Raw genomic sequence first — 17,211 nt, forward strand, 5'->3', positions numbered from 1 at the left:
GATTACATTGTTTTCAAGGGTGTTGTGGTAACTCCTCTTGGTATAGACATCTTCTTCCCCATTATGCTCCATTCCTCCAGTCTAGAAAGTTATTATGCAACACACAGGAGGAAGAACGCAAATAGGCACTCTGTCAAACTCATATGGTAAAATGGCCAGGACAAGAATTGCAACATTCTAGCAGCTGAATTGAGACAAATTATTCTTATCACACTTTACACAAAGACAGAAGTCAGTATTTTAAACAAAGGTTACTGGAGATCTTACTTACAATTCATTAAGACAATCTTGTATTGGTGCTTTCGGGTGATATCACATAGTAAGTAATCAGTTTGATGAAGGTGAACAGAGCCAGGTTAATACCAGTTGTACAGCTGAAGTAGAACCGGGCACCAATGACCGTAGAAGACAAGATGTATCAATGTGACCATGTAACGAACGAATATTTGTTCTTACTTTTTCTGAAGTACTCTTTGTACAAAGATTCGAGAACTTGGTCAAAAGCCACTCGTGGCATGTATTATAACCAGGGAGGTCCAGAAAGTGATCCTTAGTAAAAAGACAACTAATAAGCATTTTATGTTATTAACAGAAGAGGAAGGGCTAAACAAATCCATTCCTGCACAGAAATAAGAGGATACAGCATAACAGAGAATGTTAGCATTGAATTTGACTAAGCTAAAGCAATAATGCTTTAATGATTAGTATGTACATGTCCTCTCTACTTCAGGCCAGGTGGGCATGTGTACTACATACTTAAAGGTATTTCAAAATGTTATCTGTCTGTTGTCAGCCTTCTAAAACAGTGTGCCATAAGACAATATTTCATTAGTGGGAATGGGATAACAGTACTTCCTTTAAACGTGCCAGAAACAGGTGACAGTCTACAGAAATTTCTGTGATTGTACATATTTTATTGCCAACTGCTTATTTATAGATATGTGTTCCCTGCAGCATCCCTATGGTATAAAGTCAATACCAGAGTTAAGTGATGCCTTGAGTGCATCATCATTTGTTACTCAGGCTGTCCAAGAATACTCATGCTACTGCCTGTTCTTCAATTAGAGAGAAAATAGGAAAAAGGATTATTTATAGAATGCAAGTTTTATGACTAGTTAGTTCTTGACTGGACATGCGCCTGATGGATACTTGAAAACTATCTCCTGGTTTCCAAAATGTCAGAGTACCTAAGCTGAACATGGCTGTAGATGCAAACTTCTGCCCATATTTGATTAATAACCAGTCACCTTATTTAAAAATATAACTTTTCTCTAAGTTGCATCCTTTTCTTCAGTTTGCAGTTGGAAACTTGGCCTAAATGACAGCTGTGTAGGCCTCACCCCAGCTCTGCTCAGCAGGAACTCTAATGTACTTCATTCTGGGGCTGGGAGCTGCTTTTAATCTATCAGCACGACTCCACAGCTGCTGTAAACTAGCTGAAAATTGTCTGAATACACAGGGTTTAAAATTTTGTAACCCTTTTGATGCAACTTAAATTTAGGCAGGAATGCAGTCACCAAGATCATTAAAGAGTTAAAGGAAAGCTAGAGACAACAGTCCAGAGTTAGACGGGTGAGGGTCCTTTGAACAGATTAGGAGTTTTTTCTGAGTTCACAAGTTCAAATGCGGGTTTCCAGTAGTCATTTGAATTGACCTGGCCTGATTATAAAAGGAGTCTGAAAATGGGACCAAAATCAGTTACATAAATACTCATGCTTTGCTGCTAAATGCCGTCAGTGATTTAGAACATCTCTGTGTATTTTTAACACAGTATGTGGACGTGCTTTAGCTCCCTCTCTCCACAAATGATTCGCCCCGTTACTACTAAATTGTTAAGAAACACAGAAAAGCATTGCTACTTCTTGCAGAGAACAGGCTATGGAACAATCACTTCAAATTTCCATGACAAAGCTCTCCAATACTCACACAGTTAAACGAAACACTGCAGAAGTGTAAAATCTGCTACTGCCATCAACAAAAAACCTACTATCTACAGTAGAGCAACTCAGCATCATCTATTCTACAGGGACTGTGGGATGGGGGATACATAACTATTGCCAAATATTTATTGTTACAGTTCCTACAAAACAGCCAGTGCCCCTAAGGCATTAACCATAATCGCATGTATTAACAATAAGCAACAACAAAAGCTTTACATAGGACTGCAAAGTGTTTTCCCAAAATTCCTCTCTGGTCAGTGCTGTTAGGCCCATAGCTTATTCTGTTCTTAACAGAGACTGCAAAGAATTTCAGCATTTATCTTCTCCCAGAAAAGCATGCCACTGAAGCCAGACTGACATCACTGTCTGCTGAAACAATGTCACTCACACACCTCTACTACTGTTAAAAAGCTCTCTCTCTCATAATAATAATCTCTCTTTGGTACCAAACACAAGTTATATTATACACCCCGCCACACACACTCAACCTCACCCTCTGTATATAGATATACATATACACATAAACGTGCACACACTATTAAAAAAGTTGTATTAATAGATCAGTAGGTTGTACATTTAAGCATTTGGTGATCATCTGATACTTTCAAAGGGATTTTTCTAGGGTTTTTTAATGAAAAGAGAGAAATTAAAATTCCATGATGGTGAACTATTTAGCTAGACAGCACTAGAACGATCTATCCCACACACATGACAAAGTCCAAAGGAGGAAGCCCCCCTCCTGCACACATTTGGAGCTGTGTACCTTTTGCCTTACAAGATGCACAGTGAATGAGACAAGGTCTTGAAGGAGCCCTTGCCTCGTTCCCTGTTTGCTGTCACTAAATTTTTCAGTGCAGAGTTAAGTTAGTCATGCACTCACATGCAGCTAATTTAGCTGCCCACTATGACACTGTTTCTGCAAGATATTGTGCACGGATGGGCCCCTGAGCCCGCAGGGAGACCCACTAATTTTACAGGATCCCAATGAAGTGTGGTCCACTTATCCCGAATTTATAGGATAAAAGGTACTGCGCATGCACAGAGTGCTCTTTCCAATGGTCATAAGTCATTCCAATCAAAACTAGTTTTCCTTGGGACACCCACAGACACTTCTCTTCAGTGAAGATTATTCCCATGTTAGCTTTCTACCTTCCAGCTGTTTCAGCACCAACGCTGAACCAAAAAATATCACATGCCTTTTTCTTATAAAAGAGGCAAAGTGTTTTTGGTTGTTTTTACAATTTTCTTTGTTACAAGAAAAATCTTCTGGGTGTGTTTTATTTTTTAACAGCTCTAGTGCAAACACAGCTGGAAGGTAGAGAGTTGACATCTGGGTTTAGGACCAAACCTGGAACTGAGCATTCTCAGTTCAGAATTCTCAGTTGTGGAAATCTGTTCTGGGCGAGATCTGCTTGAGTCCCTCCCCTGCCTGCTTCTTGGGCATAATGACATTCTTTGGCAGCATTAGCCTTCATTGATTTTTGAGGGCCACCTCCTTTGTATTGACTTTGGTTTTCTTCTTCCTTACTCTGGATGTTAATTGTCCTTCACTGTGCTGGGGCAGTTTGCCTAAGATCAATTAGATTTGCCTTTGTGCCAAATCATTTTGTTCCAGTTGGTGGCCTATTTGGCCTGGTTGAACCATTATTCTTGATTTTAATTTATTGTACTGATTTTATTGTGTAGTGCCTACATGCTGACCAATTGGCAGGTTATAAATGTATTAAATTCTATACAGTTCTATGCACATATACACACACATACACATGCCTTTTTCCTTTCCTTTCCTTTCTTCTGTAGGCATCTATAACGAAGCAGGGTCTTGCACTTTGGAAGCTTTGCCTTAGCTCCTCTGTTTTAATGAGCATAACCCACAAGGAGCTGTAAAAACAACCAGTACAGTGCCCAATCCCCCGGCTGCCAAATGTATTCTATTTGCCAACAAAAGGAGAAAGAGAGAGAACCATACCTGAAATTCATCTCTGTCATATATACTTAAAAAATTACCTTGAAGTTCCCACCAGCTTTAGGAATGGGTGAGAAAAAACCCTGAAATCAAAGGCCAATTCCAACATCGCAGATTCCTAGAAGAACTGATACAGCAGCAGCTGTATCTCTTTCATTTGAGTAATTATCATATAATTAAGTGCATGAATTACAAGAGAGCCAAGGCATTAAATTAAAATATTTAATGCTTGTAAATCTGAAAATGATTACTGTGCTGATGTGCAGCTACCGAGCAGCGAGGCTGATAGCAACACAACAGTACCATTGGACTGGTGCTATTACACTTCACCATGGAGGAGTGGGTAGAATTTTGGAAACCTTTCACTGAGGAGGAAAACTCTCTTCACTTGTTTAAAACTGGCAAGTAATTCTTAGAGGGCCACATGTCCTACCAGAGCAAACAAAAGGGAAAGCAGACACACAGAAAGAATCTTGTGAGCTAAAATGTAATGTTTTATCTCAGGGGAGTTTAGGAAAATTACCAGTAGAAATGTTTTGTCCAAAATCTCAAGGAAGATCGAAACAGAAGAGCCATTTCCACCTTTTCCTCTAGAGTTAGTCAATTTTATTACCCTGATTTGGCATCATCCAAGCTGTGTCAGCTGTCTGTTCATAAGGTGGTGGTGGGAGGGCATTATTTAGGTACATTGCATAAACAGAAATATCTGTCTCCCTTTCAAAACATTCTTGTAATGACACCAGCTGATCAGAAGAAAGCCCTCAGCCCAACAATCCTTCTCCATTTTTTGTGTAATTCTGCAGGACTTTGAGGGTAATCAGGGTGCATTTCTAGACAAAAAATTCATATTAAAGTTCTTTCTGTGTAAAAGCATAATGTGCTCCATTCATTTTTGTCCCACAGCTCCTTTACACCAGCTCTGCTTGGAGTAAAAAGGCTGAAAAACTGCTGTAAGTGGAGAATAGATAACTCCTCTGGCAGGTGGGGAGACAGTAACATACATGGACCTATGCCACCCAGTACAGAAGCTTCCAGGTGCAGGAGGCATATCAGTGGCGTTCCTGGAAACAAGGAGCCTACTGGAGAGTTCCTGTGCCCCTCCTGCTGGACCAGCTGCCTGGGGCAAGTTAAGGCAGCCCCTGAGGCTGCTTTAGCCTGTGCCTGGGGGTTGAAACAACACCCATCCAGCCCAGGTCAGGGGAGTCACAAAGTAGCCTCAGCTTAGCTCCATCTCAGGGATGAACTGGACCCAATATTTCAGCTCTCTTTGTATTTAAGCTGGTATTTTTTAAAGCATACATTTGCCTGGTATTTCACTGAAGAACTTCTTTTAGGGTATGTCTGCACCACACGCTCCTTATGGCAGCATGCATACTGCACCCCCACCCCTAGCATCGGAATAAACAGAAAAGTAGACAGTGGGGCACTGCTTAGGTGAGTAGAGTAAAGATACGCCTGAACCCTTAGGGTACATACTCTTCACGGCTCTCTACATGTCCAAGCAGCGCCTCTCCCTTCTACACTGCTAGTTTTAGTTGTCTCTCCGCTGCTGAAGTCCTTCCCTGCTGCAGGAAAAGGCTCTGGCAGCAGGGAGGCAGTGGGGAAAGGCTCTGCCAGCTCCCTGCTGCTTCAGCCTTTCCCCAGCACAGGGAGCTACCGAAGCCATTCTCCGCCACAGGGAAAGACTCCAGCAGTGAAGAAAGTCTCCAGCAGGCTGCGCTGCCTCCCCCCGCCAGAGCCTTTCACTGATATGTGTCGCTACACACCTTGGTGTAGATGCAGCCTGCTTTACCCTGTGGTGTGTTGCTACATATACCTGACTCACCACCATCAGTGCAGTGTAGGTATAGCCTTAGTTCCATGGAGACTGAACTGCAAGGGATTGCAAGGCATGCAGCACAACGGAACTACCTTGTCAGTCGCTTTTAGATAACGTCCCTTCTACGGGTCAGAGGCAGGAGGCAGAATGCTGCAGTTTGGATTGCCCCTCCCTCTTCTGTGCGAGCATTCTGACGGGCAGGGCCAAGGACTCTGCACTTAAAAAATAATAATCACCAGAGAAATATGAAGACACTACTGTTGCCTATATGGATACAATAAACAGAGGCAAACTCAGCTAACTTAAAATGAGCTCTCATCAGCTATTCCAGGCTCAATGGGACTTGTTACGCACTTTAGAATAGGGATGTATAAAAACGCTTTATTAAACCAGTCTTACCAAAAAAAATTTTGATCATACTTCCAAACTATTAATATCACATTAGGGCTGCACTTTTCCTGAACCACAGCAAGTCACCTAATCCTACAGAAGAGAGATCACTGCTATCTTAGGTTAAGAATCATATCTTTGTGGTTACCAAAATATTGTTTTCTGACCTCAGCTTCTGGAAGGCTGGTTATTTTAGAGATCTGGCTGCCTTAAAGAATATTTAATGTTCTTTTTAAAAAGATTGTGGCAAAGAAATTGACCAAAGAAATTGGCAAAGAGTTGTCTTCTTTTCCTGACATCATCGGCTGACTTCTTGCTTGCCTGCCTGCCTCACTGCCCTTCTCTCTCTCTAGTCCCTTTAGCCAAAACCTTTTGCACTTTGTGCATGGCTCATCTCTTGCTTCCATCTCTAGTAAATTGTAGTGACAAATCAGAAGACAATGAAAGCAAGTGATTGCTTGTTTGGATATTATGCTGCGTAATACAGACGATGTCAGGCCAGCACATATGAAAATGTCTACCTGCAAGGTTGAGTGAAGTGACAGCTTTAAGAATACTGGAAGATCACATTTTGGGCAGGGCTGTGGGGAAAGAATGCAAAGTTTGAAAGTTTTACAAATTGAACATGGTGATGTAACAAACTAACGAGTAAACCATTAACCTATTTAACCACCTTAGGTATTTATAAGACATCAGTCACAAAGTAACAGCTTCAGACATCAAATATTTTATCATCACAGGGTGGTTATAAGAAATAGCCACTATGGAAAGATACCTTTTCCAAATGGTAAGATAGCCAGAATTTCATAGCAACAATATAATTAAATTGCTTTCCAGGAATCAAACACCCTGAAGCCAAAACAAGTTCATCAGACTTGTAATAACATACTATTATAGTGTCAAATCACTATATCCCTCGTATAAAATCTATCCCTTCCACTCCATCCATGCTGCTAAAACCTTGGTCCATGCCTTAGCCACAGCTCATCTTAACTACTGAAAACTCTGGTCTACATGCATTTTAGCTCTCCCCTATCAGTCAGCCCAATGGGCTGTCACTTCCTTTTATGCCCTCTGCCCAGAATCCCTTCACTGGATCAACCATCTTCTTGTCTTCCACATTCTGCACAATTCCATCCCAGGAAATGCAATAGCTCTGCTGTCACTTCATACTTTACTCTTTAGTCCCTTCAGCAGCCTCTGCTAAATGTACCCTTCGGCCTTGACTCTCATCTCATTCTTGATTTACACCAGTGTGCGTAACTCCAATAAAGTCAATGGAGTCACACAGGCGTGAAACCAGTGCTAGTGAGATCAGAATCAGGCCCCTGTCTACTTGGACATGCAGTGTTGTACATTTTGTCATGCCGCCTCTACACTTAGAGCTGGCTGACACTCCATAAAAGCCAAGCTCTCTCCCTCTCTCCTTCAAATCTTTCTGACCTGACTGGGTCTGTAGACCTTCCTGCTCTTTAACTGTTGTCCTGGGTATTGTGTTTGCCAGAGTAAAACTGTAGGCTCTTCAGGGCAAGGATGCTGCCTTCTATTTGTTTTGCACAGAACAGTGTATGTTCATGGTGCTGTATACAAATATTTATGCTACTGAATGTGCTTTAAATACACCATCATTACAAAGGCTTGCCAACATGCAACTTTCAGGATAAAGAATACACACTATTGGCTGACTCCTGGCAGGGACGTCACAGAAAGATGAAATTGTGTTGTGTTTGCTTCTTTCTGAAAGATTACAAAGGTTTTTTTTTTTTATTGTTCTTTGGATGTTAAAGAAGATTAATATAAGCAGTCGCAGTAATTTGATATAAAACAGTATGCCTAATTAACAGAACTTCTAACCCTATCAAATAACTGAATTGAATTCAGGTACACACGATGTTATATATAATATTTTACAAGTTGGTGGTCTTTAGGGAATGTATTGATTGAGAAAGAAAACAGATGTTACTGAAGATGTTTTTGCAATCAGGAGAAGTAGAGGATGGCCGGAAAGTTGAAAAGATTATGCAAGTGCAATGATTTTCTGACACAGGGGGCAGGAGCTCTAGTTGGGCTTCATTCCCCTTTTCATCAAAAGGCTAATTTCCCCCATTTTACATTCTGTTTATGTGGTTTATTTTACAAAATCCCATGTAACATTTTCCTGATTTTGTATTCAGTGAGGAAGTTCAGCCAGAAAGTCATCAAGGGACCACAACTGACATTGCAGTAGGAGTGGAGGAGCAGTTGTGGAAAGGTTACCATTGACATGCACAGACAAGGGTGTGAAGTTACCAATTGTACTGACGGACAGCGTTCATTTGTGCAATTATGGATAAACACTGAAAATGGTCTTAGTTTTAACTCTGAACAGAAGACTAGAACAGAATGATTAAAATATACATCTATGCATATACTACTCAGTATGTTTTACTCTTATGTTGTACACATAAAATACACATACAATCAGTATGCCACAAAACAAAGTAGTTTAACTCAGCTATTACAATTAAATTGGCCATGCATTTATTTACTATTGCATAGTTCTGAACCCACTTAATCCACCAAAACAATTCACAGATCATCATTAGTGGCCAGATTCTGCTAGTTGCTGAGTGTCTTCCACTGTCATTGACGTTAAAAAGGAAAGGAGGGTGATCCAGCACCACACAGATTATCCCCTATAGGATGGACTCTGAATTTACTCAGGGCCCAATCCTGCTCTGATTGAAACCAACGGGAGTTTTGCTATTGACTTTAATGGGAGAGCGAGCAGAGCATTTACAAGGATGTATATAAGTAACTCTGCTGAAAGCAATGGAATTATACAAGTTAAAAATCAGTGTGGGATCAGATTCAGGAATCACTTATCTTAATAGCATGAGTCTGTGTATACTTAATACCAGTGTTACAGTCCTGACCATTGACTCACAGGCACAGTGTACAATTTGCCAATTTCTTTAACAGTAGTTTTAGCCATTCAGAAATCTGTCCGATTGGTGTGATTCTGTATACACAGAGATTAACACCAAATACATTTAAAGTGCCATAGTATTTATTGACCATATTTCTGATGAAAATAATTATCTCAGAAATAAGGTTCTCCTTCTACTCCTTGATCCCATGCTACTAAATAGTTTTATTTTTCCTCCAGTTTCTCTTTGCAAAAGAACTCAGGGTTTCCTTGAGAGCCTGTTCTCCCATTGTCATCTGCAACGGAAATATTGCCACAAAAACCAAACACCTTCAGGCTTTGATGAAGCTTCAGGCTTTGTTTCTTGTCCCTTAGGAAACCCAGTTCTATCCTACCACTGAAGTAGCCTTTATGGATCATAACTAGCATAACTATTTTACACACAGAAAGCATATTTTCAGTTCCTTCAAGATTCTCTCTTCTTTTTTCTGTTTTTCTTATTTAGCCAACCCATTGTGCAGTCTGTTGCTTCATCAGCTCCTGCCCCTAACGCCCTCACAACAGCTGTGGGCTTAATTATCAAAATAACATTTTAATAGTCTCATAACTGAACTCCCTTCAAAACATGCCAGTAGAGAGGCTTTAAGGATTCTTTTAACACCTTTTCGCTAAACTTACTAATAGGCTACATTTCAGTGATTAGGCTGTCCTAATGCTTGCCATTTACTGATGGAGCCATCCCTCCCACCTTAAAATGCTATTTTCTCATTTCCTAAGTGTTTTTATGGTATGTGTGAGTACTGAGGTGGTCAGAGCTCCCACGCACTGGGCCTCAGAGGAAAGCAGGAGACCAAGAAATTATAATGAAGATATCATCCCTGTTTGTAATTATTAAAGAAAAAGAAACTAATTCATCAGTACCCAATCATAACTCCCAAGAACATGGATGTGCTAAGTGTATTTAGGCAAATCATTTATGATTGCTAGGGGGTTTACTTGCTTTTAGCACTGTTTTAGAAATAATAATAATTTGCTACCACAAGCATTAGCTTCCATTTTTACTTCCTTCACAATTTAACTCACCAAGCTGCTGAGTTAACTTTTCCCTACAAACTCTCACGTATGAGGCAAGTGCACCTGGTAAATTGTGTAGTATGTGTGTGTGTTTCCTCCTCAGTAAACAAGCCAATTATTTTTTTATCCTTTACCCTCTCCCCCGCTTCATTCTACCTGGGAGGGGGAATGTTAATTCTTTTAATGAAACATTTTTAGTAACCGTTAACAAAGAGTTGGGGGAAAAGTGAAGACAATTAAGAGTTCCTATCATTTTCCTAGAATCTTTCTTTTTCGCTCCCATGCTTCACAAGATGTTCACATTATTTAAAACAGGCATGTGTCAACACTCACCACTGTCCACCGTATCTTATGAAGGGTTCTTTATATCTATCTGGGCTGGAGTGAGGAGTATATCAAGGGGTCTATTTCTATGAGCAGGGAGAAGATGTGTTAGGGACAATAGTGAGCACTCAAAAATGCTGCCTAGCCAGTCTCTGGGTGAAAACTTGGCTTCGTTGAAGTCCCCTTGACTTTAAGGGGGCCTGGGTTTCACTCTTTTTCTCAATATTAGTTCTCTAAGTCAATTCATGCTGCAGTTGAGGAACTGAATTTTTTGTAAAGAGTTTATTGCTGAAGGTAATAGGGAAAATAAATACCCTTTGTTGTCAGTGGAGGCTCTGACAGCAAAAACACTGGCAGTTTTGTCCTTGTTTGTTCTAACAAAAGGTTCTGCCTGTTTTGCCCAGAGAAAATTAATCTTCTAGGATAAAAAACCATAGCCATAACACCTTGTTTTAATTGAAGTCCTATTTTTACCCAGTTTACAGCTGGGTTAACAGAGGCACAAGGAGGTCATGTGAACAGCTCAAGGTCAGACAACAACTGAGCTTGTCATTGCCTCATATCTGAACCCACTACCCTTTTTGAGCTCAGCCTTTGTTGCTTAGTTGCATTCACTGTTGTTGTTCTGCAAAATCTGCTGTTGTCTGTGTTGTCTGTTTTGCAGTAAGCAGAGTCCACTGTCCATCTAGCAGATGGGGGAATGGAATTGTCAGACTCTACAGATGGAGTCTCTTTACAATGCCCTTGCTTAAGTCAGCTGGGAGATGACCCACTAAGAGAGCCAAACATCTCTAATTTGTCTTCACCACCATTTGCTATCAGGCTTCTTTATACTTTAATAAAGAGCACTAGCAATCAAAGCACAATAAAAATCAAATAGCTTTACTGCTGGTCACATACTCTAAGTTCATAAACTGAGCTCGGATCCAAAGGAAGTCCTTTCAGGAAATATGAAAGTCCGTAGCATTGTTTGGAGGCAATGCTTGTACGTGTCATAGGAACATAGGTTACACAACACCGGAATTCAACAGAACTGGAGGCACAGCTGACAGAAACAAACCCTCAGCATGCTATTTATTGCTATTAATATATTTCAAAATATATTTAAATTTAATTTAAATTGTTTATTTGAAATGCTAAGCCAGAAAAGTGAAACAGTCCCATTTTTTTGCTATTCATTATCTCTTAGAGCCTAACAGAATCCTTAGAAATCCCAGGAAGATCCGTAAACCCAGGGAGATTTCAACAATTCCTTGTATTAAAATTGTCAAAGATGTCAATGACACACCATGGCCCTATGTAATTTAAATGTGATGGATTTAAAAGTAAAAACTGCTTACTGTCATATAGATAAAACTGCTGCAGACAGTGGGCCAGTTTCCCATCTCAGTTACATAGATATAAATCCCAAGTAGTAATGCTGACTTCTCTGAGTGTTGGAGTTACTCCAGATTTACACTGGTATGTAACTGAGATCAAAATATGGTCCACTATGTGTGTGTCTCTCTCTCAATTAAATATTTATCCATGCAGTGTAACTACACTGAAAAACCTACTGCATGGTCCTCCCACTTCAAGCTGCCCAAATCTCCCCAATTATAAACAGGGAGCAGAGATTTAAAAGGATCCTCATCTTCTTTTTTTCATCACAATGACACTTTCAAAAACAGGATATTAAGGAAACAGAAACCAGGGTTTTTAAGATTTTTACAGTCTGTGCTCCAGGGGAAAACAGGCACTCAGCTTCGACTGAAATTGCTTCACAACGTGTGCTTCTGGGCCTGTGTTATCCTCACTCCACAGATGAGCAGAAAATATAGTTTGTTTCTTTCCCCCCTGCCTTGGCCCCCCTTCCCCCCGGTTTGGCGTCTGTGCTTCACTTAATGCTCCAGGATCCTGCAATGTTCTGAGGGAGAGACAAAGAGTGCTCACTGAATATTTTATTGGAGGAAAAAAATCCTGCTCCTGTCTTCCGTAAGTGCGCTTTGTGCATCCTTAAAATGACCCCTTATAGAGATCACTCTAAGAAAAATAAAACCACAGACCTTTTGTTCACTAAGGAGCAGAACTTTTAGGGTCATTCACTCCCCTTTCCACGACCAAGATACACGTCAGTTCAAAACTCATGGAAACAAACCATCTATCATTAAAATATTAATCTGCTTTTAACAAAAACAAGAGATTTGTCCTCCTGTGCACCTGTTAGTAATATTCACACTGGATGTCTGACTGCATCTGGCCCTTATTCAAGAGCATTGGAGTGGGGGGGGGGGGGGAAGGGAGGAAGCCAGGGCTTGGGGAAGGGGATTGAGGGGGAAGTGTGTCTCCTCCGCTTCTCTTGTGTAGTCTGCGTATGGGCTAGTCCATGATCTCAGGGAAGGCACTGCTCCTTTCATACTCCCCTGCTGGCACAGAATGCTCCAAAGGGCGGAGGGAGCTCACTCGCTTACACACTGGTTCGTAGAACAATGCCGGCATACCATGGGGAATATGCTGGACCCAATAAACAGATGTAGCAGCAACTGTGCTCTCTCTGTGCACAGCAGAGGAATTCTGCCTCCCGGAGGTCTCTGTGGAATGGTGCACCTTCTTATCTCCCTTTATCATCATCTGTACCTGAAAGGCATGCTACAGCCTTTCACGTTCAGTAAGCACACAAGTTCTCTGGCTGCTCCACAAAAAGAAATGCAGCTATAACCCTTCCTCCATCGAGGAGACATGTAGCTGAGAGGAAATGCTCTCTGATAGTGGGCTAGTTATTCAGTGCATAATCCGAACCTTGAAACTAGACTAACTTATACATGCTACTGGTACACAGCAGGTCCAAATAACTTTTAGTTACTTCTTGTGAATGGTGTGAATAATGACAAGGGGCATGAATTCAAACTGTCCACACATAGTGCTACAAAAGACTATCCAGTAATATGCATGTGCAAAACCCTGGCTTCCAGCAAACGGGCAGTAGTACACATTTTTAATCTGAAAATCAAGGCCAGGAGGACCACAAACAAAAGGGGATCCATTTAGACTACCACACCCTGACTGAGATGATGCTCAGATACCCGAAAGCTGCCCTTACTGCACGGATTACATTTTGGCCTCCAATGTCTCATCTGTTCATCCACAATTTATATCTTGAGCTTGTTACTCAGGCAAAACTCCCGCTGATGTCAATGATTGTTTGTCCTGAGTAAAGAGAAATCCATCTACATGATCTGTCAGTCAATTGTGTCAGCAGTTATTTGCATCTGTAGTTTAAAAATCAAGCCTTGTGAACTTTCAAATTTTCTATTAACGATATGGCTCTTAAATAGCTGTTATTTTTATGTATCACTTTAAGGCACTTCAGTTCACTTGTAAGAGTACTTCAGAACTATGTCATGTTCAGGAACCGAAAACACCAACTGGACAATGAGAAGTCTGTGATTTATAAATTCCAAAACTAGAGGTGGACCCAAGCTGCAGAGTTTGGATCTGGGTTCAAACTTTCCCAAATCCTGGGAGGAGAGATTCAGGGTTACATCCTGAGGCAAGACTACATAAGAATTAGGTGCTATAATAAATCCATGGCCACCGAGGAATTGTCAGTTGCCCTCAGATACACAGCTCATGCGCTGCTGCATCTCCAAATCGACAGATCCCTCTTTATTTGAATACTTTGAGCTAATACCACACTTGTTCCCCCTTAATCTAGGGGCATATGCTTTTAGAGTGGAAGCTATCCTCTCAGGTATTTCCCATAGTCCCCATCACATTAATGTCTAGCATTAGCAATCCTACTCTTTCACCGATCATAAAGGTCTCTGCCACCATGGAACGGTAACAATGTCTGTTCTGAATGTGCTTTCATATGCACCATCAGTACATGCAATAAGGTTACAAATGGGCACATTAGCAACATAAACTCTTTACTAGCATGAATGAAAACACTTTCCAAATAACTTAATTTGTCAATGTATTTAGCTTCTGGCACGTAAGACAGAAGAATAAAATGTTATCCCTAAACCAATGATAACTTGAGCCCTCTGTACAGCAGTAGAAGGAAGAAAAGTTTAACTTTCATAAAGAGTAATAAAATACTGTTTAGGATGATATGATGCAGCAGAAAGCTCATATGGAGAGTATTCACTGATTTCTCGTTGGTGAGAGGACGGAATGCTTGCACTGTGACTGGAATACAGTACACTGTGTGAACTACAGCAAGGTAACTAGGAAGTTCTTGTTGATTCTGACTCATGCAATGAAGAAATGTCCTGAGAGTTCAAGAGCAGGGAAGATTTATGCCATATCCATGATATTTACATTAATAAATGATTCATGTTATATTACAAGGACAACTGCTCAAATTTTTTTGCTTTAAGAACTATGGACAAAAACAAAATTGTGTTTCCCAAGATCCACCGATGTGAGTTTACATGGTACACTAATGTAATCACAAGAACATTAAACAGTATGGAAGTCTCCTCTCTTTTCCATGGCTGATTAAGCAGTTGGGAACAGAGAATTTACTGTGAAAAAAGCAAACAATTATATGCTATCTGAGGTAAACATTACCTTAGTAATGGAAGCTGAGCTTATTGTCAGTAGGGATTAGCATTATAATACTTAAAATAACATTTATAACACTTATTGAAATTACAAGAATGAAGTCTGTGGAGACACAGAAATGAAATCAGCTCAATGTGTTTTTATAAGACTACTGAAATCTAAGTCCCTTAGAGGAAAGATATAGACATTAACAGTTTTTGCAGGCTTCCATTAGCTGTTCAAATTTGAATACAGTTTCTTAGGTGAGCTCTAATCTTCTTTGAATCTTCCCAACACATTTTATCTGTAAAAAATTGTAGTTAAAAATTTAGTTTGATGGAATGATATTTAAGTGCTTTTCTTCATCTACTCCCTGAAAGAGCCCCTTAGAGTTTTACTGTAATTTGTTCAAATGAAATAATATTTTCAGTTCCTGGGTTCTCTTTGTTGTCTTGTGTGATGAAAAGTAACATTCTTTTCTTTCAATCCTATTAAATGTGGCTATCTGAATGCCAGCCGTTCACTTGAAATAGAATCTGGCGTATTTTCACCAAGCTTAAAAATGTGAAATGCCAGTTAGAGATTTTGATCTAAATGTGACATGTCACCAGGAGATGGCTCAGAATAATGTTTTCATAGGCATAATCATGTTTATAAACAATTTGTTTTCATTCTAGACACACTTTGTCACCACCTTTTCATTTTAAATGTCTGGTTATTGAAACTCACTATCCAGTTACTGAAACTCATTACCCTATCTCACTACACAGTGTGAGAGATGCCACAAGCAGACCAATATGACTTGGTTTGGTTGGTCTATACAAAGGCTCATTGTTCAAGGCCTACTCCTAGGAGTTGCAGTGAACCCTTATCTTCCCTTGATTTCAATTACAGCCTCTTTGACATGATTTCACAAGTTCTGGCTCTTAAATCTCACAGACAAAAACAAATGGAGGAAAATTAATCTGTCTAAAAAAACATTTGTTTGCCCAATCATACATCTATTGAAATCAATGGAAATCTTCCCACTGGTTTCATGGGAACAGGTCTAGGTCCTATGCCACTGTTCTAAACTGGAGATTTAAAATTAAAAAGAAACAAACGTGAAAGGTCATTTTATCAACGTACAATTTTCTGTTAAGGTGACCTCTGAAATTTCCCAATTTGACATCTGCACTTCATTACAGTTTTAGAATGTGTCTTCTCAAATAACAGATTGTGGATTTCCAAACCCCAATTTCCCATTCAGATTAATAAACTCTTCTGAATGAAGAGATCTCTGATGATCAAGTGATTACCCTGTTCCTGAAGAAACTTCAAAATACTTCTGGAGTTCAGACATGAATTAAGCTCATCTCTTCTTTTTTAACCCAAAACTCAGACAGTATCTCAGGCAATATATATTGGTGGAAATTAGCCTGACAAAGGGCTCTTGAGAAATAACATCAAGGATGATAATCCTAGTAAGGTTGATGGACAAATTTAGGGTGAGATTTTCAAATACACTTAGCCATTGGCTTTAATCTGCTCTAATTAAAAACAGTGGTAAAACTTCATAGGGAGCAGAGTTAGGCCAACAATAAATGCTTCTGGAAATCCCAGCTTTAGCCAGCCAGAAAGGGTATGGCCAAAGCCTTTTGCATAATGAAGAGAGAAGTGCTGATGAAACTTTGTCCTGTAACAGGACAGAATGGATCATGGAGTTTTAAAAAAGATGTAAAATTACTATCTATATAGCATACTTTGTAAAAGTTTTCTGCTTTTGTACTTTAGCATGGAATTACTAAATGCTACACTACCTCTATAAACACATACCAAAAGTGCCCTGCAGCTTCAGAATGAAAACCACTTAGTTTTAAAGTGAAAAACACATTTTGCAATTCTAAGCTAAATATTGGTGCACATTTTTGTTTCTATCCATTTACATCAGTGCATCACAAGCCACTAACCAATTACTTGTTTACAAAGCAGTTAAAGGGCAAACAAATGGGTTGGGAGAAACAGAAGGATAATTACAAATGTAATCAACAATCAACAAACAACATCAAATGCATCCTTTTCTATTTTATAAAATTCTTTTGCAGCATTTTAACATATACTGGCAAACAGTATGTATTGCCAATGAAGTACAAACTACTCTTAAAAATGTGCACTTGCAGAGAGGTCAACTTGATCGATCTTTCCAGCAACTCCAAACAAACAAAAGTGCATGTATAAAGCATCCTGAAACAGTTTCAAGTACTGTTCTGAACCAGCTCCTTAG

General features: G+C 39.8%; 1 protein-coding gene across 8 annotated transcripts in view; it reads right to left on the reverse strand.

Annotated features, from left to right (window-relative positions):
* Positions 1-17,211, reverse strand: part of ZNF423 (zinc finger protein 423) — a 314,186-nt gene that overhangs the window by 59,208 nt on the left and 237,767 nt on the right. The window contains exon 6 of one of the 8 annotated variants that reach the window (XM_067550689.1): positions 12,278-12,327. The exons of the other annotated variants lie outside the window; for them this stretch is intronic. Coding sequence (XP_067406790.1) covers positions 12,302-12,327 — 26 coding nt within the window. The 3' untranslated portion in view covers positions 12,278-12,301. Of the gene's footprint in view, positions 1-12,277; positions 12,328-17,211 lie in introns of those variants that run through there. 8 annotated transcript variants of the gene reach the window in all.

This window comes from Emydura macquarii, unplaced genomic scaffold (assembly GCF_026122565.2).
Source record: "Emydura macquarii macquarii isolate MOO-44397 ecotype Brisbane River unplaced genomic scaffold, CSIRO-AGI_Emac_v2 contig_295, whole genome shotgun sequence".
Classification (NCBI taxonomy): Eukaryota; Metazoa; Chordata; order Testudines; family Chelidae; genus Emydura; species Emydura macquarii.